The sequence below is a fragment of the Pygoscelis adeliae genome, unplaced genomic scaffold (genome assembly GCF_000699105.1).
Source record: "Pygoscelis adeliae isolate BGI_AS28 unplaced genomic scaffold, ASM69910v1 Scaffold1, whole genome shotgun sequence".
NCBI classification, from domain to species: Eukaryota; Metazoa; Chordata; class Aves; order Sphenisciformes; family Spheniscidae; genus Pygoscelis; species Pygoscelis adeliae.
Window position 1 is genome coordinate 2,465,879 of NW_008824051.1, and position 21,199 is coordinate 2,487,077.

The window sequence follows — 21,199 nt, forward strand, 5'->3', positions numbered from 1 at the left end:
TCAAACCAGCACTCCATTTGTGTGTGCAGGGGCCTTGAATTGCTAGCAAACTACCTTCAGAAATGCTGCCTATCAAATAAAGAGTCTGACAGTCAGGATTTCCAAACTGTCTCTTACGCTGTGACCTTGGATAAGTCTCTTCACTTTTTCAAGCTTCCATCTTGCTGCCCGTGACAGAAAGAAATAACACTTTGTGGGGGATATGTGGCCTTGCTATTGTTTAGAACTAGCACTATGTGAATAGCGTATTTTTGTTTGCACAGAAAAAAAAAAATCTCATTTTTAAGAGCTATCTAAAATGAAAATGTCCCCTGCAGAAGAAAAATGTTTGCTCAGCATTACTCCAAAAGATCTTATTTGACCTGAAATAAAATATTGGTTAGCTCCAGGAAGCTTGCTATTGTTCAAAATTTGTTTCATTTCAGATGTTTCATTCTTCCTTTATGCCTTTTAACATAGTTTCAAATAAAAAAACCCTGAAGTCCAGGGAAAAGGTGTTAAAATCTAGTTTCTTCCCTTACTTTTTTTTGTGTCAAAACGTTCACTTACTAAGTTTGACCAGGATTTTGAATACCTTTGTCCCACTTAGTTGCATTTTTAACAAACCTAGAATAAAAATGGAGATGCTGCTTACCCTTGTGTAACACATGGAGACTCTCAAGTGAAAGGCTATATTGAGTGTAACACTAAATGCTAATCACAAGCACGGAGGATGACAGAATCACTTGAATCATTACCACACGCTAATGCAGCATCTGTCTGAGTAAGCCCTGGGTCATTTCAGCTTGGTCCTGTCCCCTGAAATCTACTCACTCAGTGCACCAAAGAGACAACTTTTTACCATGTTAGCACTGACAGGACTGACAACATTCTCTCCATTTGGCATGTATTAAAATGTGCAAATATTAGCAAAACACAGATTTAACTGAGGGAACCTCAGATTTGGAGAGTAGTAAAAAACAACCATGAAGCCTGCACAGTTTCACATGAGCACTATGGAAGTATTACGCTGCTATTGCTTTCTCAGTGAGAAGCAGTATGGAAAACAGTTAATGTAAACTCAACATTAAAAATTTCACTGACAATTAAGGAGACAGATTAAACTGATCTACATGCAATCCGCAAACTGATTTGGCATTCACTGATTAATGCAGTAAATTAGATACTAACATCTCACATGCAATGTTGTAAATCACTAACTTCACTCAGCAATGTATATGTGGTGTCAAACAATGTTTGATGCTGTGTAAGTTATTAAATTTTCCATAGATGAAGCACTGAGTATCTATTACAGTTTCAGGATGAGATTACGAACAGAGACTTCAATTTCTGACCAAAATTACTTCCAGACTTTGTCACTGGAGTAATTGATACTATTATAACTGCTCAGATTTCCAAAATTCAAGTGGAAATTGCTTTTCATTGTAGTGGAAAATAGCAATAGAAACCTACCAGTACCAAGTCTGGACCCAAGCTTCTTTTTAGTGGACATGCATTTGAAGGTGGAGAGATGCTTTAGAAACGTGATCTATTTCTCCAAATAGGTGCTTTCAAGAAATGGCCATCTCTGAGTTCTGCTGATACTCAATACAATACAGATCTGCTGCTTGAAGAAACTGCAGCAAGAAATGCCACAGAAGGGCCCTGAGATCTGTTATAAGTATTTGGCCCAACTACTGCAAACAAGGCAGAGTCCCCCTCTTAAGCTTTTCTACAGATGTTACTCTCCACGAGTCAACAGATCCCAAGTACTTTCAACTATACAGTCACAAATTCACAAGGTGAAGGTACTCCCCTCCACATATCCCAGGCAGTGCAAGGCTCTAGCCTTAGCAACAACAGTTCAGCTGATGGTTGTCAACACTAATGAGTTAAACTGGACTGTAACGAGATCCTGGAGTTATTTGTAGCTGTGGTACAGGTAAGTCCCTTTGGTTGCAGGCAGACATCCTCTCCCAGCTGCATTGGCAGGAAAGGTTATTGCCTCCATCTGTTCAGGACTGCTTTCCTTCCTGATCCGCTGATGAAGCAGCATGTGCAAGTACTCCCTAATTCATTTCAGGCAAAGTCAGACAGGTGAGGCCAAAACAACAGTTCCTACCTACTCAAGGATTTTATGTTAACCTGTCTCATTTTCAAATGGCAGCTGCTCTCTGGGCTGCATTAAAACATCTTACAGACTCTTGTGATGTGCTTAAAGACTAGGGGAGCAAAGCCACAATACAGTGGTGCTACAAGGTAGAGGAGCAACTCAGTGGCTGTGCTCTAGTCACTTTTAAAAAATGTCATTCTAATATGTGAGATACTTCTGATACATGATAATATTCTTACTATTCCATGCAAAGCAATTTATGGAAGAGGGAGTATTTCCCTTTCCCTTTTTTAAAGAGGGCATACTGTGGAACATCAGACTGCTAACTCCCATTACCTTTGCAGCTTTAGGAAAACTTGTAAACACAGCTTGGTCTTGATCTGAGACATTCAGCTCAAGACCGCTTCTAAAACAAGGAGAATGGAAAAAAACTGCAAGTATGCTCAAGTTCAGAGGAAATTGTGTCTCAATTTAGAACTGCACAAGAGGGACCTTTCTTTAAATCAAAAATGGAGATAAAAGGGTGTGTTTATGTACAGGAAATCATAGCAGCTTTTTTGCAGACTAGTATTTAAAATTATTAAAACACAATGAACATACAACAGAAAAAAAATTTGGTACAATTTTCTGTTCAGAAAAAAAAGCATTTTGTTTTAAATTTTCCTGATAAAGAAGAAACATTGATTACACTAACATAGTGGAATAGAAATTCCCTGACATGACTCTTAATGGTATATCATGCCTAAGAAGTCCTGTCAGTTGAAATTTAGGCTAGAACTCAATGACCTCCAGGAACTGGATTTGAAATTACTAACTCCTGAATGTAACCAGATATGCTTGCAGAAGTAGGATAAATTAAGGTTCAAGGCAAATGCTGCATATAATATAGAACTTAACCTCATTTAGAAGCAATGTTGTTTAAGACTTTATTAAGGGATTGAGTTACCGCTTCTGCTTAAACAGAAGTGACAGAGTCATTCACAAGGGTAATAAAAATAAACAAGATAATGCAAGAGAGGGAATTGCACCAACTGGTAAGGAAGTAACTGAAAAAATAATGTGGATCTTCTATTACCACTCTTTGGAAAGCAGCATGGGATCCAATATCCAAATGCAACTCAATTTAAGTAGATTTTTCAAAAAGCCTTCATTGAGGTCTCCCATAAAGGAATGTGGTCAACAACAACAACAAAAAATAATCAAAGCTTTTACATATAAGTGATTCTGTGAGGATGCAAAGAAGCAATACGATCTACAGGGCTCCATTAGAAGGCTCTTGACTGTAGCTCTGCTTCTACCAACAACCACTTTACTTTTGACAAACCACTTCTGTATCTGAATGTTCTGTGTGAAAGCACTGTGGGGTTTTTTTCAGAAATATACCTTCTTTTCTAGACCCATTCATAAAATATCTACAGAGGGTAAAAGCCCAGGGCTGATTTCTGGTTTATAACTTATACAGGTTTCCCAGAACAGCTGGTGGTTTTAGTGCAGAGAGGCTTCCAGGTCTGACTGGAAGCATCCTGTCAAAGCTGCACGGATGAAGCTTCTATTGGTAATGCTGGTATTGTAAAGTATTCCTGGATAGCACTATTAATCTTGTACTCAACAGCCATTTATTTTTTTTCAGGGTTTATCCTAACAGACTCTGAATAAACTCCTGCAAAATAATTACTATAAAATGATTTATCTAGCATGCTAACCAGTGAGCGTTGAGAATGTTCAATAGAGAATACGTTTGTTAAAGGTTCCTTGCCTGACACTGTTCATTCAAAAGTGAGGAACTGGTGGGCAGACTTTATAGATTACAGGTATTAAAGCACCCACTGGCTTTAAAAGGATAGTTCTGTTAGAAATTCCAGGCTACAATTCTTCAAGCAAAGCACTGTCCCCTTTCTGACACTCTGATGATGCTATGATGTTAAAGGTGGAATGAATTGCTCTCTGAAGTGCCTCTTTTTCTCTCTGTTGACTACAGAGGGATCCTAGAGACTAGCTTTGACATGATGCCTAACTTTCAGACAGCTCAAGTCACAAAAGATTAATACCACCTTGTCTAACTTCATACAACAAAGCATCTGAATGTCTGAACTAAATTTTGTCTAGGGAGATTGAATCCCATGATGTTGTGAATTAGATGACTGGTTTATTATACAGATTTTATTCCCTGACAGTTCAGTTGAGGTCTAGACTGAGAATTGTGCTGAACTGCTTGGAAATTAGCTTTGCACGCTGAAGTTTAGGAGAAGATTTTTTTGTCTCCTATCCACTGAAAATATTTTCTGGCCTTTGTTCAAATGCTAAAAAAAGCAGTCAGCATCAGCAGAATGTGGATGTGTTAAAAAAGAGGTCTCCCATACACTATTAAGACAAAGAAAGAAGGAGAAAGGGACAAGCCAAGCTTACAAGCTTGGCTTTGTAAACTGGAAAATAAACTGTCTTCATTTCATCTAATGCCTTTCCTACGCACTCTTTATGAACACTTGGCAATCTGTAAAACCCACACAAGTACAGCAAGATTCCTTAGGCAAACAGTGAAGCTCTGCCATGACCAAGCTGTCTGCCCGAGTAACTTTCAGAATGAATGCAATTTTCTGAAGAGGAGTCCCCAGAGACAGCGCTCAATTATACCAACACGGTCGCAGCTTCGGCAATGCCTAGCATTAACTAAAAACTCAAAGCTGACAGCAGGTCTACTCTTTCCTGTTTCATCGGTCGAATCCCTTGACTTAAACTAGTTAGAGATGCACCAGTAAACTGCTGGTTATCGTTGCTGCCACAAATGGCCTGATTCTGTTCACTCACTACTTTGCTCTTATTTCTAAGATCGATGAAAGGGCTATTTAAAATTGTTTCCGTTTCCTCCCAACTAATTCCATCCCAGGTGTCAGCTAATCTAATGCTCGCTCACTGTGGCCCGGGCAAAGGGCTTTGGTCATCTTTATTCATCTGTTGCCACTTGCCTTTGTATTTGTGCTAAGGAATTCACAATCTAATTTCTTCGTCCTTTGCTTGTACTCAGTGCACAGCACAGACCAATCTGTGAGTACTGCTCTGAGATGGTATAGCAATATGAATAAATGGAAACAGTAATAAACTCCTCTGTAGTATTTACAGAACAGCATCACTGTGGCCTTGCAGTGTAGGAATAATAATTTTGCACAACTGACTTCCATTTGGTGGCAACCTGCCCGGTCATGACACTTTGGTTTCATTTCGGCTATTACCCTAATTGTCCAGGAAAGGAATGCACTGTTTACTTGAAAAGTCAAAAAATAATATGAACCAGAGAATGCCCTGACTGCTATTATACTCGAGAAAGACAACTGTAATGCATTAACAGACACTGCTGATGTCTGGTACTGCTAGTAACAGAACTGCAAGTAGAAGCACATTTATTATAACTTAAGGGGACCTACATGAAGTCACAAATCAGCCCACATTCTACAAATCAACAATTAAGATGAAGACTACTTGCTACAATATAAACTTATAATGGAGTAATAATTGCCCTACAGGTTTTGTGATGAGATTAGATAGGCAGGAATGTTTTATGACTAAAGGGAAAGAAGAGGAATAGGCTTGTCCAAATGAGAGAAATTGCCTGATTTCACTTGGGAGCAGAGGAAGTCGGAGGTACTCCAAAGATGAAATTAGAAGAAAACGGAAGACCACATGTAAGCATGGAAGACCACTGCAAAGCACTCTGTGCAAAGATGAGCAAGTCAAACTTCTCTTGGAGTAGAACTTTTTTCCAACATATGATAGAAAAGGTTATTTTGCATTTCTCATTTGTCTTAATCAGTGGTAAGTTATATTTTTAGAAAATATACTTTGTACAAAATGTATTTTGCAATCCAGTTTTTAAAAAAATCAGTGTAACTTTATAGTAGTAAGTATCATCGCAAACACTAAGCATCAGCTCCAGCCTCCTTTACCTACAATGAAAGAACAGCTATAACTTACACCTAACTCTTCTGTTTTCCAAACCAAAGGCTTCAGTTGTCTGTGAAGAGCCCAGCAATGACAAAGAAACTGAAGTCCAAATCAGCAACGTTCCTTTCAAACCTCTTGTTAGGCTCCCCCTTTTTTGAAAGCTTTGATAAATATATAGGGACAGATCTTCAGCTGATGCAAGCAGTCGAAGCTCCAACAATTAATGGGATGACGTGCAACATGCTTTACAACTTTCACTAGCAGAAGCTCCACCCAAGTTAACTTCATAGTTACTCAATTCACTTCCTTTACTCTGGGAAATAGCTCGCATGCAGTAAATACTTCCGTTACTTTGCTGTCTAAGCCACTTGGCAATTTTTGTAGACAGGTAAGTCACTTTACTACTGTTTTGTTACTGATGTGTACAATAAAAGTGCCTGATGACTTAGCACTGTTGCCAAAACTTTACACTTAGTGTTTCTGATCTTAGAGTGATTGCTTTCTTTTTGTTATGGTTTCATTAACATATGTTCATAAACACATGTACATACACTGTTATTCCGTGAGGTGCTTAAAGAGTCAACAGTGACTTTCTATAAATCAATAGTAACACTGGTAATATTACAGAAATATTGAAATTTCATCCTTTTCATATTTATCTTTTTTCGTACTGTACAACATGATGCTGGATTTATGCAGTTGTTGCTTACAGCTCTAAATGACGTCTTAAAAATCCAGTACATAATTTACGCTTAAGTGCACAGAATATTCACTGCTGTAGTCTCCACAAAATCATTTACTCTAGATTGTGGCTCACACAAATCAACCAAAACAGCTTAGATCCCAGTATGCCGCAACCCATCATCTCACAGAACCAGACAGATTGCCTCTCAGCTCTCAAAGTTTTGAGGTATCAAAATAGTTGCTGTTTTCATCTCCATTCACATCAAATGAAAAATGCACCATTGATATTATTTTTGAAACATGATAAATCTCTCTATAAGAGTTAACTAAATTATATTTCCTTGTAGAGCTGAAAAACATTTCCAAACCTCTTATTTTGCTTACAAATTTGCTGATACTCCATCAATCATGCCCCACGAACAATACACTTCAGTCTGGAATTGGACCCAGAATCCAGCTGACTCATTTAAGTGCTTGCAACCTCCCAGTTGTACAAAACTTCAGCACTTCAGCTGGCAATCATTTAAAGAAGAGGGGGGAAAAAGTATTCTTAAAATTTCTTTCATGTAATAAAACCTGACTGGTAATTTAAGATCTTGCCATCCGTATGTGACTTCTGGATCAATATGCCTTACTAGCAGGGCTTTCAAAGGCTCAATTCATAAAAGCCCTGTATGCCTCATTTATGGAGGTACGCTGTAAAACTGCCTCCATGGAAGCACAGTGCACAGTCTGTCCTTTCTCATCCTCACAGGTGGAAGGCATGCCTCAGTGCAACTCAATAACGATGGGATTTTTTGAAAACTCCCGGGGGACTAAGGAGCACAGTTGCCGTTAATTTGTGCTCCTAAGTCACTTGGCAGCTTTAGAAAGTTCCTCTCTTTCCCCATGTTTTTCATGACTTCGAAGCAAAAGAATCGCAACATACAGGTTTAATGATCCTGACTGAGATTCTGATGCGCAGCTACAGGTTGTGAGTTTCCAAATACAGCATAAAGGAGTCTCATCTGTTGAAAGGGCACGCGCTCCTTTTCAGAAAACTTTGGTCCCCCATTACAGATTCTTAAATTTTTCAGGGAAAAACTGATGCATCGGGTTTAGTTAGTTGGCATTTCTATTTATGTGTTATGGATTTGATTTGGAATTACAAGGTCAGGGCTTTTTGGTTTTGGTTGTTCTATTGTAGAGTGTCTACTTCAATGTATCCATCACTGCTGGCACCAATTTGCCACACCTCTCCCACACTAGATACAGTGCAGAATTATTAAACAATGTCTGTGGTTTGGTGCAGCAATTGGTTTGCTAAGAAGGCTGGCTGCAGTAGATCATGCAGAAACTGAACAGCAGGACAAAGCAAGCAGGGCTCCCTGAAGCAGAAAGACGAAGGTTTGACACAAAAAGGGAAGAGCTGGACAGGATCTTAGAGCAAGACTGGGGAGATTTGCAATGAGACCTCTCAGATAGAGAAAACAAGCTGAACTTGAATACTTCAGAAGATACGCCCTGAGGTATAGAAGTGCCTTGAGCCAAAATCTAAAGAAGTCTTCACTGTGGTAAAGAAAGAGGAGGAATTATATCTTTTCTCCATCTTGTATGCGTTGCACCACTACAGAGCAGTGCTACCTCAGAATCCAGCGTTGGTGTGTATGATACTTATGCAGGCCTTTAAAAAAAATAAGGTTCTTGCTGCTGACATTATTTTGTCTTCTACAACCTGGAAGTGCACACAGAAAATCTTCTTTCCTTCTTGTCCCATCTTCTCCTCATTCTTGTTCTTCATTTTCCAAAAATGATTTTGCTCACCAATGCCCTTCGGGCTTGTTTGAGTCATGCCAGAAAACGGGACTAGCTTCTACCTGAACATACACTCATTTATCTTTGCATTTGATAATTTTAAATGTTAATTGATCAAGCTATTTGCATTTCATTCCATTTTCACAATTCACTGAATTTCCCTCAGTCTTACTTGGTTTCTTTGCTGGTTCAACAGATTATCCATCTAGTTAGTTCAGTCTGGTTGATTGAGTGGCATCTGATTAAGTTTGATTGCTCTAGTTAATCAATTGGATTGTAAATATTTATTCCAATCACTTTCTAACTGGTCAAACTCCTTAATCATTTCCACTATCTAGACCAATTATTCCTGCCTGATATCCTGTCATTTGTTTTCAGTGTTACCAGTTTATTGCCATCTCTCCTTTCCTCATCTCTCCCTCTGTCATTTATTCTTTTGCCCACACAGCCTGACTCCTATCCTTTTTGCTTGATCATCTCCCTCTTCTGTTCTGACTTTCTAAGCTTCCTCGCTGTCTCTCACCTCTTCTCAAAGACCACTGTAATTCTTCACAAACATGAATCAAGTTGCATAGCCAGGTCTTAACATCTTCAAACATCAGTCCTGTTTAAATCAAAAACCTTTCCTACAGCTAGCAGGGAACTTCATGGATCTATATGAAACAAAACTCCGAGCAAAACTACCCCTGACTTTGTTTTAGCAAAATCAAGGTTCTGCATGCCCTCTGTTACAGGCTAGCAGCCTTTTGAAAATGTAGGGGTTTATTATGGAGAGAGAAAGGGAGAGAGAGACTGTCATCTACTTACACAATGGAATCAGCTTGCATAAATCTTTGAATCTGGAGTAATACTGGTTTAAAATCATTGGGTCATCTGTAAATCATCATTGTCCTCCCCATTCTCAAGTGATAATAGTGAATCCTATGATTGTTTCAATAAATCCAAGCAGTTAAAACATCACAAGAACTAAGTGGCAGCAATTAATAGTAATAAAAATAAGTTCAATTTGGGGAAAGCAGATTACAGAGTTCATTTTCTTTCCCTGAATCAATGGCTCCCCCGTTGAAATAAGCCTTAATTAAGGTAGAAGGTCAGGATAAAAATCATATACAGCATTAAAAAGATAATGTATTGGCCAATTCTTCAAGGTGTTAAAAAGTACTTAAGACCCACAACTGCCAACATTTGCAGGGGAACTGAGGGATTTGCAGTGTCTCTCAAGCAGTTTCCAGCACCTCTTATGAGCAGGCCCTTCTCTTTTCATTATTAAAGCTTTGGATTTTAAAGGCTGAGATTTCTCAATTCTGTTTCTTAACCCAAATCACCTAACCTTTTTTGAATTAGAGTAGATGAACCTGCACACTCTGGTAGGACAGTAACTTTGTCTAAGAAACATCCACGTTTGGTCCTGCTGTGGCAGATTCCAGCCCTTCCACCTTCCGTATGAATGCATCAATTTTAAAGACCAGTTTTATGAGCATTATTACACCACCTAAAACATTTCTTTATACCTCCCTCCTCCCAAATATAACCCCAAATATATCATCAGTTGATTGCTAAATAAAACCACAGAACACTCGGTCCCATTCACCAACATACTGGCATGACAGACCTATGAAAACTAAATGCTCTAGATATTCAGGTTCATCTCCCTCCCCTTTCATGAGTACACTAATGTTCTAAACAGATTAAATTATTTAACACAACCATCACTGTCTAAATTTGGCTCCACAAGAAGTAGGTGTTCACAGTCAGCAACAGAAATGCATAATCACTAATTCATTACTGTAAGAAGCTACTCTACCACTAATTGAGTTACTGTGCCTTTTCTAGAAGCAATATTAGGACTAAATTTGCTTAATTTTTTATTCCTAGCGTTACTATAACTTAATTTAAAAAAGATGAAAATGAAAAATGAAAACAAAGATAAGCCCCATAACAACTGCATTAAATTTATTTTACTTAAATGGGCACAAACCACAAGTGAAATAATTTTCACTTTGGAATTACCTTAAAATGATTTAACTTCACTATAGCTACCGCACTCATCTGTAAAGCAGTTTTTTCTCCAACACAAGATCCCTAGAGGATTAAAACGCTAGCAGGTTAGAGATGGTTTTTGGCACACAACCTGAAGTCAGAATAATCAGTCATACCTCATGGGGGAGCAGAGGTGAATAGGGAGGAAGGTGGTTGCCAAAGCATTTGGAAACAACTACTCTTAAAATAGCAAAGCTTTTCCAAATGCCTACTTAGTGAAATTAGATCCACAGGAAAACCAGCTCAGTGGAACTGTATAAATAGCATAGGCCACTCCAAGGAAAATGCAGCCAATCTGCCTTATTTTATTTTATTTTTTTTTAAATGAAGGATACTCAGAACTTAATCCAAACATACTGAATTATTCCCATTGACTTCAATTAACTCTGGATCTGTCCTCTGGCTTGGTAAGCTCCTTAACCATGGCATTAATACCAAAGGAAATTCTCCAGCTTCCTTTACACAAAAATGACCTGGATAGGCCAAGTAAGTATTATGGTAAATGTTGATCCTAAACCTCAAAGAAAGACAACTACTTCTGACATTTAAGACTACTTTTTTTTTTTTAATCATGTCTATTTTTCAGTTTTATAACAACAGCACAATACTGACTGTGCTCATTGTTCTGTTCACCTGTTCCCCTGAATTTCTGGGCAGTGGTGGATCTCCAGACCATATAAGATGACGCAGCTGGTTTCAGTGAAGGTATGTGTCTTCTCTCCACTGTCCCATAATTACAACTAAACAAATAATTAATAAAATTATCACAATTAAGTTAGTTGCTTCACAAATCTTCCGTAAACATCTTGCAATTTTACTCAAGTGAAACTTACTTAAAAGTTATACAATTTTTAAAATTAATTAATTATTAACATCAAAATTAGCATAGGTGTGTCATGTGGGACTTCAATTAGAAACCCGTGTTTGAATTTTTTACAGTGAGAACAAACAATCACTGGAACAACCTCCCCAGGGACGTGGTGGAGTCCCCATCACTGGAGATTTTCAAGATGCAGCTGGTCAGGGTGCTAGATAATCTCATCTAGGCTCCCTTTCCCATGAAAGGTTGGACCAGGTGATCTTTCGAGGTCCCTTCCAACCTGGGCTGTTCTACAATTCTATCAGATACTGTGATACTATTTCAGTTCTCGGTTTGGAAAAGGTTAACTTTTCTAGGCAATTTTCCAGTAGGAAGCATCAAGAACTCATTTTGAAAAGGGGCTCACTGGTATTTCATTAAGTTCAGTTAACCACAGCATCCTGTCAGCAAATTAATTTATAAGACAAACTGCAAAAAGTGAGTGTACGTGGGAAAACTGAAATGATACATATTCAGGTTTTGTCTGAATACACAAAACCATCATTTTAGTAATGATTCAGATACATAAGTAATCCTGTTTGGAGAAAGCCCTTATTGATTTCCTGCAGTTGATTCATAAACCTGTTGCTAGACTATTTATCAAATGGAATCATGAAAAATTCTATCTGGCAGTTGCTCATATTTCTTCATACATGTTGCAAGTCCATATTCTTATTCTTCCCTCACTATCTCTTTTTCCAGTAAAATCATCTTTAGGTCTCAAAATTTTTCCTTTCTTGAGAGGTCCTCTGCTGGGGATCAAGGATTTTGCTTTTAGTACAACCTTAACTTCAACTTTCAGAAATTTGCATATGTATTATAACCGTGAGATCATTACAGAACTAACTACTTACCAGCTCTGAAGGTAATGAGTGTATTTCTATGTGCTTTCAGTATCTACTGAAAAAAGCTATTGCTGAGTGGACAGAAGCATTAACTTAATCAACAACATACAGTCTCTCCCCTCTCCAAAATAAATGTTTTCTATGTTGCTTACTGAGCTTGAAAACTTGAAAGCTAAGTGCTTCCTCTTGGACAGGCTGAGTGTCTGAAATAACTGCTTTTAACAGCCTTGGAGCATCATTAAACCTTTAATGTGTTTTAGAAGCATTTGATCTCCACATCTCTTACTTAAAAAGTTACTTAGAATTGGTAAATTGAACATTGCTAAGTAAAACAATGTCTTGTCATTTACTTGTGCTTACTATTAAGTACTTTAATTAAGACTTTCGGAAATAAGTTAGCAAATTAATTAATTTACAACTGCAATAAAAAATCAGTAAGAAACCCATTAAATATCATTAATAAGTCAATACATTACTTAGGAAATGAACTCTATTTTTATTACTAGAAATTACCATCAACTATAAAATGCCACTGTACCAATTACTTCACTTGTAGAAGGAACAAATTCTTAACTGACATTATTAAATTAATATATCACTTCTTTGCAATTTGTAATTATTTTTTTTCTTTGGATACTGCACTTATTTAAATAGTAAGTTGTAAGAAAGAAAATTAGACAATCAATAGTTTAGGTTTTACACACTGACAAACACAATCTGCTTCACATTTAAGACAGTAATTGAAAGTCAGTTGGCTGTAGGACGATGGGCAATGCTACCTGTTAACTGTCCTGATCCAAAACCTTTAGAAGTCCAAGCAGCCTTTCTATTGACTGTAGGTGCTTTCTGATCGGAATCTAATCCTATGGTTCAGGAAAATTTTCTGTAAAAAACTCCCAACACTTAGCAAATGTCAAGTGCTAAAAAGCCCTTAAAGAATTAAAGCCAGAGGATGGAGTGCATGAGAAGAATGGTGGTGGTGAACTATAGCAATGATAAGAGATGCACCAAATACAGTTTTGGCCAATCCTGAGCATTTAAAAAACCAAACCAAACAAAACAGAACACCAAACCCAAATGAAACCCCTCAATCTGCAAAGGCTTTCCTTTTGTCTATCAAGCTAACCCAGTCAAGACCAATTATATGATGGGAATTGGGAAATGTGAAGATATTCAAGCAACAAATCACTTTGATTTTCTAATCTGCTGCGCTGTTGAATGAAGAAAGGGAAATGCAGAGTACAATTAAGACATTGCAGTGATAAGTTATGTTTCCACTCAACAATTTTTAGTTAGATGGGATATGAATCTAGAATTTTTAAATTTAGAATTGGAAAAAAATTCAGAATTTTATCAGCATCTGAATTTATTGTTTTAAATTTTAATTTCCCATTCAATCCCAAGTATGCTGTTATTTTTTCAGTTCAAATGCAATAAAAATCCCATCTTTTCCATGAGTAAGGAACTCAAAAAATGGAATTCCCAATGCTAAAAATTAAATCCCAACCTCAACCTTCTACCTTCTTCAAAGCCCCTGTTGGCATCGAATTTAGATCAAAACCTGTATCCACCTATAGAAATCGTAGCCTAATTTCCTAAGATTGTCTATGTGCCTTTATTTATTTTTAAATTGTGTATATGGTCTTTAAAAATTTTAGAAAAATTAGGCTGAAGGCTTGTTACTGTTTCTCAGATGTTTCTTTCCCATATTTACCCATGTTTTAGGTGCTTGAGTGACATTAAGGTATCCAAGTAGCTGAGCTGCCCAAAGGCTTCTAACAGCTGCAGAAAAGTTAGATTTAGATTAATCTTTTCTTATTGCTTTCCCTATTTCCTCCAAGCCTAAGGTAATACCCTTGGCTACTCATCACCACATTCTTTTCTAGCAAAAGGACACAGTACCACATCTTCAGCTCTGTGCAAAAGGCTTAGCATTTCAACCAACTGAAAAAAGAACCAGTGGTTTTCTTCCCTGGTGGCATTATTCATACACCGTGTCCTGTAAGCAGAGCAGGAGAGTAGCCAATTGCTACAAATCTGTAGACAAAAATGGGAGATTTGTTCCTTCTTTTGCTCACAATGTATCTTAATAGCCTCAGCAACTGACATCTGTCATCTGCAGAACGGTGCCCAGTACTGGTATGAGCTCACTTAGACAACATTATCCTTTCACTCAGCTGACTGTCCTTCACCTACGGCTCTCCAAGCACTCCCAAGAGAAGAATCCATGTACCTTCATGGGAGCTGAGTATCTCCTGTAGTCTGTCATAAAATTTGTTGCAATGAATTCCCAAAGCACTGTGGATTTGAATGACTTCTGTCCCATTCACTTTTTTGTTTTGGGGAGTTGCAACACTTTCCTTTCAGCCTTAGAGAGACACCAAGATGTGTTCCGTACACCAGCAGCAGAACAGGTACCTTCTGTCTGAACATGCTTCGTGCTTTCAGCACAATGTCAGGCTGTTCCTTGTTGGAGCTTAGAGATCACCTTTATGCACAGACAGTGCAATAAACCCCTTAATACAACTGGCTTTTGTGGAGAGCAACGTAAATAGCCAAAATAATGTATATTCTCCAGCAGATTTCCCTGTCCTAGACAAGTTGAAAAGAATGACATGCAGCTCAACTCAGCAGTACTCCAAATAAATAAAATGGACAAAACGTAATGTGTTATGTTCTATAAGTAGTAATATTCTTCACTGACATGCCACCTAAATATTTCAGTATGATTCACAAGCTCCATAAAGCTGGTAGAACTAAAATGCAGCTGCTTCTGGCATGGAGCACTAAATTTACATACTTGAATTGATAATGGCGCTTGTATTTAAAAAAGTAACCCCCATTAAGGTTGCCCATTGCATGCACTACATTGAGCTATTAGGGATTACTCAGCAATAACTGCTTTGGAACATTGTCAAAGAAAGGCATACTTTAATATTAGAATCAAGTTTTCCACAGTTGTTCAAAAGAACAGCCCTGAAATTGGTTACCATGAACATCAAAAAGATGACTTGCAAGCTATCTGTCTAGGAACCACTTGTCTGTTCTACTTTCTGCTGCAGAAAGTGAAGTTGCCAGGATAGGCATCTGGCAAGCCAGGATGAATACTGCTTTCGTTCTCCCAAAATGAAATTTTCCTAGAAATTCTTTCCAAAGGGGAAAAAAACCCAATAAATCTTGTTTCCTTCAAGAAGTTAAAAACTTCTAAGGCAACATTAAAAAAATTCTTCCCTGAAAGGTACCCTTTTTTTTTTTTATTTAAACAACTGATTTGATGAGAAGATTTCATTCTGTGAAGGTTCTGTAACAGTCAGAAATCATGCTCCTCTCCAAAAAGGCATCAAAAGACTATGAGCTAGAAGCAATAAAATACGTTACCTGTACTGCAGTTCTTCAGCGCAAAGGAATCCACAGCTGCTACACTCTTGTTCCCATTAGCAACATACTCCAGTGAGATCCGAAATGGTTTCTCTAGATGTCCAACTCTCCTTTGAAGCAACACCCATCTGGTCTCAACATACAGCGAGAGGAAACAACAAAGGAGAAGAGCAATAAGAAAGGCTGCTTTACAAGGACCAAATCCCCCAAAGCAGCAGCTCCACATGTGGCTAGTCATACTGTGCCTCCTACCCCAGCCCTCACTCCCCTCAGGGTGCCCCATGGTCAAGGCCTTTCCCTCCCATGGATTTTGCAAAAGCAAGCTTCTAAGCACCAAGATTTCCACCCAGCTAAGATGTGGAAAACCCAGCTAAATAGTAGCTTATTGCTTTCTTCTGTCACACTTCTGTGCTCCCGGATTTCTCACAGATGTCTGCCTGCTGTTTAAAAGAAGCCTAACTTTCTTTGCAAAGCAAGCTGTGAAATCTGTAGCGCACATGCACACCCTCTACATACCACTCTGCCTGCTTCTCACCGGCAAAGTCTCTTAGTCACTCAGGCAATAAGCCAGTCTCCAGGGCTTGCTCAACAGCTATAATTCCCAGCACTGCATCGCTGGTTGAGGTAACACTCTTTGCTTCTAATGGGGCTGGCTGGAGCGTCTACACGGGCATGAAGCACTACAACTAAAACATGCCATTTCTCCTCCTCGCACTTCCTCCCCCCAGCCTCACAAACAAACAAACAAACAAAAAGTCCCACCAAGTAAATCAAGGAACTAAGGAACTGGATTAGCAGCCCTGGAGACTAACATCCACACTCCAAGAGTCTTTCAACTTAGTCTGCTTGTTGCCAAGAGTAAATGAGAACAAAAAGTCTGTATGAGCTTAATTCACTCTCGGAGACGCTAGAAGACATCAAGGCCTGGCTGTCTTTAACGTCCACCTTCTCCCCTCTGATCAGCTGAGTCTGCTGCTCTGCCTGAAACACTTTGCCAGCCAGCAGAAGAACTACTTCTAGCCCCTCAGCTGTTACACATCACCTCTGATTTAACTTTCATATGTTCTGTGTCCAGCAAGACATGTCCTAAAGGTAGACAATAAAAATATAAGTATCTGTCTTTTTCCCCAATATACTAGAATTCCGATCTGCAAGGAAAACTTTGAGGAATAAAATACTGGTATCATAACATGCTCTGGCCCATTTCACCTTTCATCCTTGGGCACAGGCTGCCAGTAAAACCACTTGTTGACACCATTTGTGAAGGGCTGCTTCCCAAGAGGCGTGTATTACTTTGGCAGGGATACAGAGCCCATCACCCATTTCACCCCAGTGCCTGCTTGCTAACCATAAACATGATCAGAGACAGGAGATTCTGTAAAGCCACTCAGTCACTACTAATCCACTTTTTCACATTTCTCTTCTGTTACAGGAAAAGATGCAGCACCAAGGAAAAAACACTTCTTTTTAGTGTACTGTAACTGGTCAGCTGCAGCCAAACAACAGGGGTCTAATAAAGCCTATTAGGAAATGCTCTTTACAGCTCCAACTGCAGTTTTTAAAAGATCAGAATGAAAACTTATTGTGTTTCCTTCAGTTGCTTTCAAACACCAATATTAAGCATTTTTGAGGAAGACTGTAACTATTTCTAGCTGACATAATGGGTCAGGGGCAATGCATTTTTCACTGGTCTTATAAAAACGTTTCCACATCAAGTATTCCCATCACTCCCCAGTATATGGGTTTGTGCTTGTATGTGGGCTGTGCACAAGAACACATTTTTCTTGAGGGAGGAAACCCACTGGAACATACTTCTGAACAAAAGAAACTACACAGTTTAGCTGGCATCCATAACAAGAACCTTCTTCTCCAGAAGTATGCCAAAATTTGGATGTTATCAAGTTAAGACACACTTCTGAAAGGAAATAAAACAACGTGTGTATGACATTTGCACCAACCAACCATCACTTGTGCCTGCCACAAGCATGGGTTAATCCCAAATTGCAGACCCTATACCACTAGCAGCTAGGAGACTTTTCTTTGCTCCAGAGGCAGACACACTGTTTATCTCATCAAGGACACAATGATGTCATTACGCTCCGCTGAATTGGACAAAATTCCCAGCAGGCAAGGAAGCTGCCAACAGGTAGGTATGTTAAAGACCTAAAGAAAAGTCCTAAGCAAGGGCTGCATAAAGACCCTGCCAACAGCTAATGCAGTTCAAGTGGCCACTCAGAAAAGCGAACACTGCTTTTTAATGATTTACTAGGTTTCTTCCTCCCTCCTTTTCCAGCAAGAAGAGTGAAACTAGACTGCTAAGTTTCATTTTCTGTTTGCGGTTATTTTAATTTCCACATCTCATCTTCCGACTGCTGTGTTCGAGGTTCCCACTTGAAAAGGGAATGTTGGCATCCTCACTCCTTTTCTGTTCCCCTCCCCCAAACAGATAAATCTGCTTTTACTGAAATTAAATAAAATAAGGCATTGAGAGTATTTTAAATGCCTAGCTTCTGTGTGTGTTATTTCTTTTGATGTCATCTCAAGTTAGGTATATTGTAGGAATTAGAGGATACGAAATTCCCTACAAATAGAGTAAAAAACCACCCTAGATTTAATTTTGGTTATGAAATACAGAAGCATCTGTATGTCATGAAAATCGTTTTCCTCAGCTTCAGAAGACTGATGGATTTTAATTCCAAGTATGCAGTGGCTCTCAACAATGATTTCCATTTCTGTGCTACTGCTAACCCTCTGGATAAATGTTCCAGGAGTTTTAGGAATTGCTTTTCTGAGTTACTGGTGCAATAACTTTAGTTTGAAATTCTCAGGCCTCTCATAGTTTACCACAGAAACTTTATTAACTCCCAGAGCTGTTGCCAAGCAGGTATTTTATATCACCGCAATGCAAGACTGGAAAAGGCAGACTCACTCAAGCCCAGATTCATTACAAAATATATTCATATTTTGTGGTACAAATTCCTGCAATAGGTTGTCTGAGATTCAAAGATTCATGTGAAAAGAAATCCCAAGTATCAGCCTCTTTCTTCAGAGACATGAAAATAAATGAGCTAAAGATGACACTAACTGGTGCATTTTTCAGGGACACTAAAAATAGCTACTGGGTCAGTAGAGACACCCACAGGCAAATTCGGATGGGAGTCAATTCTGCCGTCATTCTGTGGCAGAACAGGGACTCTGATCTCCAGTCCTTTCCATACAACACCCTGTATTTAACAGACCCATACTCATTTGCAGGTCCTGTACTACAGGCTTGCTAGATCTACTTCAGTATAACTGATATGCATTAGATGTTAATTAGTAGTAGCTTTATTAAATTTCTATTAGTGGCCTATATGTTACAAGTCTAATTTTAGAAAGTATTTTAGCAAGGTAACAGAAAAGCTACTTCAGTGATCTTTTGAGATAGATGGGGAAATACCATGTGTGGAACTTTTTCATACTGAAATCACGTGTAACCAACCTGATAGCTTTCTATGCTGAGATGATCGGCTTGGTGGATGAGGGGAGCAGTGGATGTTGCTTATGTTGACTTCAGTAAGGTTTTCAATGCTGTCTCCCATCTCATCCTCACTGACAAACTGATGGAAGTACACACTATGTAAGTGGACAGTGAGGTGGACTGAAAACTGGCTGAACTGCCAAGCTTAGAGGGTTATCATCAGTGGTACAAAGTCCAGCTGGAGGCCAGTCACTAGTGGTATACCTCTGGGCCAACAGTGGAGCCAATGATGTTTTCTGTCTTCATTAATGACCTGGCTAATGGGACAGGCTGCACCATCAGCAAGTTTCCAGCAAGTTTGGGAGGAGTGGTTGGTACACAGAATGGTTGGGCTGCCACTGAGAGAGGCCTTGACAGGCTGGAAATTTGGGCCAACAGGAACCTCATGAAGTTCAACAAAGGGAAATGCAAAGTGCTGCCCCTGGGGAGGAACAACCCCATGCACCAGCACAGGCCAGAAAGCAGCTTTGCAGAAGAAGACTTGTGGGTCCTGGTGGACAAAATGTTGAACATAAGCTAGCAATGTGTCCTCAATGACAAGGAAGGCCAATAGCTTCCTGGGCTGCACTGGGAACAGCAGATCGAAGGGGTGATACTTCCCCTCTATTCAGCGCTGGGGAGACACATCTGGAGCACTGGGTCAAGTGCTGGACTTTCCAGCACAAGAAAGACATGGACTTACCGAATTGAGTCCAGCAAACAGCCACAGAGATGATTAAGGGACTAGAGCATCTGACATACAAGAAGAGGCTGAGAAAATTGGCATTGTTTAGCCTGGAGAAGAGGAGGCTCAGGATCTTATCAATGTTTATATGTTACGGGAGGATGGAAAGAAGACAGAATCAGACAGTGGTATCCAGCGAAAGGACAACAGGCAAGCACAAGGCACATTTGCTTGGATTGTAAGACAAGAAATTCCATTTAAACGCAAGAGAAAACTTGCTTACTTTAAGGATGATTGAACAAGTTGCCCAGAAATCTTATGGAGTCTCCATCCTTGGAGATATTCAAAACCTGACTGGATATGGCTCTGGGTAATCTGCTTTAGCTCACCCTGCATTGAGCAGGGAAGGTGGACTAGTCAATCTCAGAGGCTCCTTCCAACCTCAACCATTCTGCAATTCTGTGAAACTTAGGTCCAAAAAGCAAATTACAGCAGATAACAGATTGCTCCTGTTATCCTCTGCATAACCTCCAAGCACTCTACAGAGTGATGAATCAGACTGGTAAGCTAACAACTGCAAGGACAAAGGCATCAGTTACTGTGCATATAGCTATCATCTCCGCACAGCCTTCAACATCAAGACCACAACATTGGCCATAATAACCATGGTGATCTCTCTAGATACTGCCTCAAGCAACAAAAAAGACCACAGTTTAATGTCTTAATTTAATCCTTTACGCTGTAAAGCAACACACTATATTGTATTGTTTAGGCACTGCTCAGTGCCTTGATACAGCAGGCCACATCCACCCAACAGGACCTTCACTGAAGTTACAGTAAGAAAGAAGTTGGCTCAAATATCTAGAATCTGCAATATACATAGATTTAGACAGAAACTACTAACATCACAGTTTTTAGTGACAGAGTCGCTCAAAATCCTAGATCCAAATATCTTCAGACTTTAGACAAGTTCAGACCTGGATATATTATCTAGAGAGAATTTGTTGCTTAAAGAAAGCCTGGGCAACACCCAGAATTTCTCTTACGAGGCTATATTGCTCTTCTCCAAAACAGAAAATGCTGCTGACAGAACCTGAACACAGTACAAGGGCTGAATTTTCAAACGACCTTCTATATACTCATTCACACTCCTTAATGTGAAGGTATGCTAGAAACCACCTTGGGCCTCACACAGTCCTGCAAGGATTAGGTGTTAGATCCTGAACAAGCCAAAGTACTTCTCTGTAACCTAACTTTTCTTAAACCTCCCATCCATGACTTAGTTTTCCAGGTACCAGGTTTTGCTCCCCTGCTTCTATTTCACATGTAGTTACCCAGTTTCAGAAGCCATAATCCAGTTTTCATAGAAACTTAATTTCCGAGAGAT

At 39.1% G+C, this 21,199-nt stretch overlaps 1 protein-coding gene across 1 annotated transcript in view; it reads right to left on the bottom strand.

Annotated features, from left to right (window-relative positions):
• ALK (anaplastic lymphoma receptor tyrosine kinase) overlaps positions 1-21,199 on the bottom strand; it is a 243,422-nt gene that overhangs the window by 90,997 nt on the left and 131,226 nt on the right. The window contains exon 5 of the mRNA XM_009333686.1: positions 15,629-15,756. Within this exon, the coding sequence (XP_009331961.1) occupies positions 15,629-15,756 (128 nt within the window). The remainder of the gene's footprint in view (positions 1-15,628; positions 15,757-21,199) is intronic.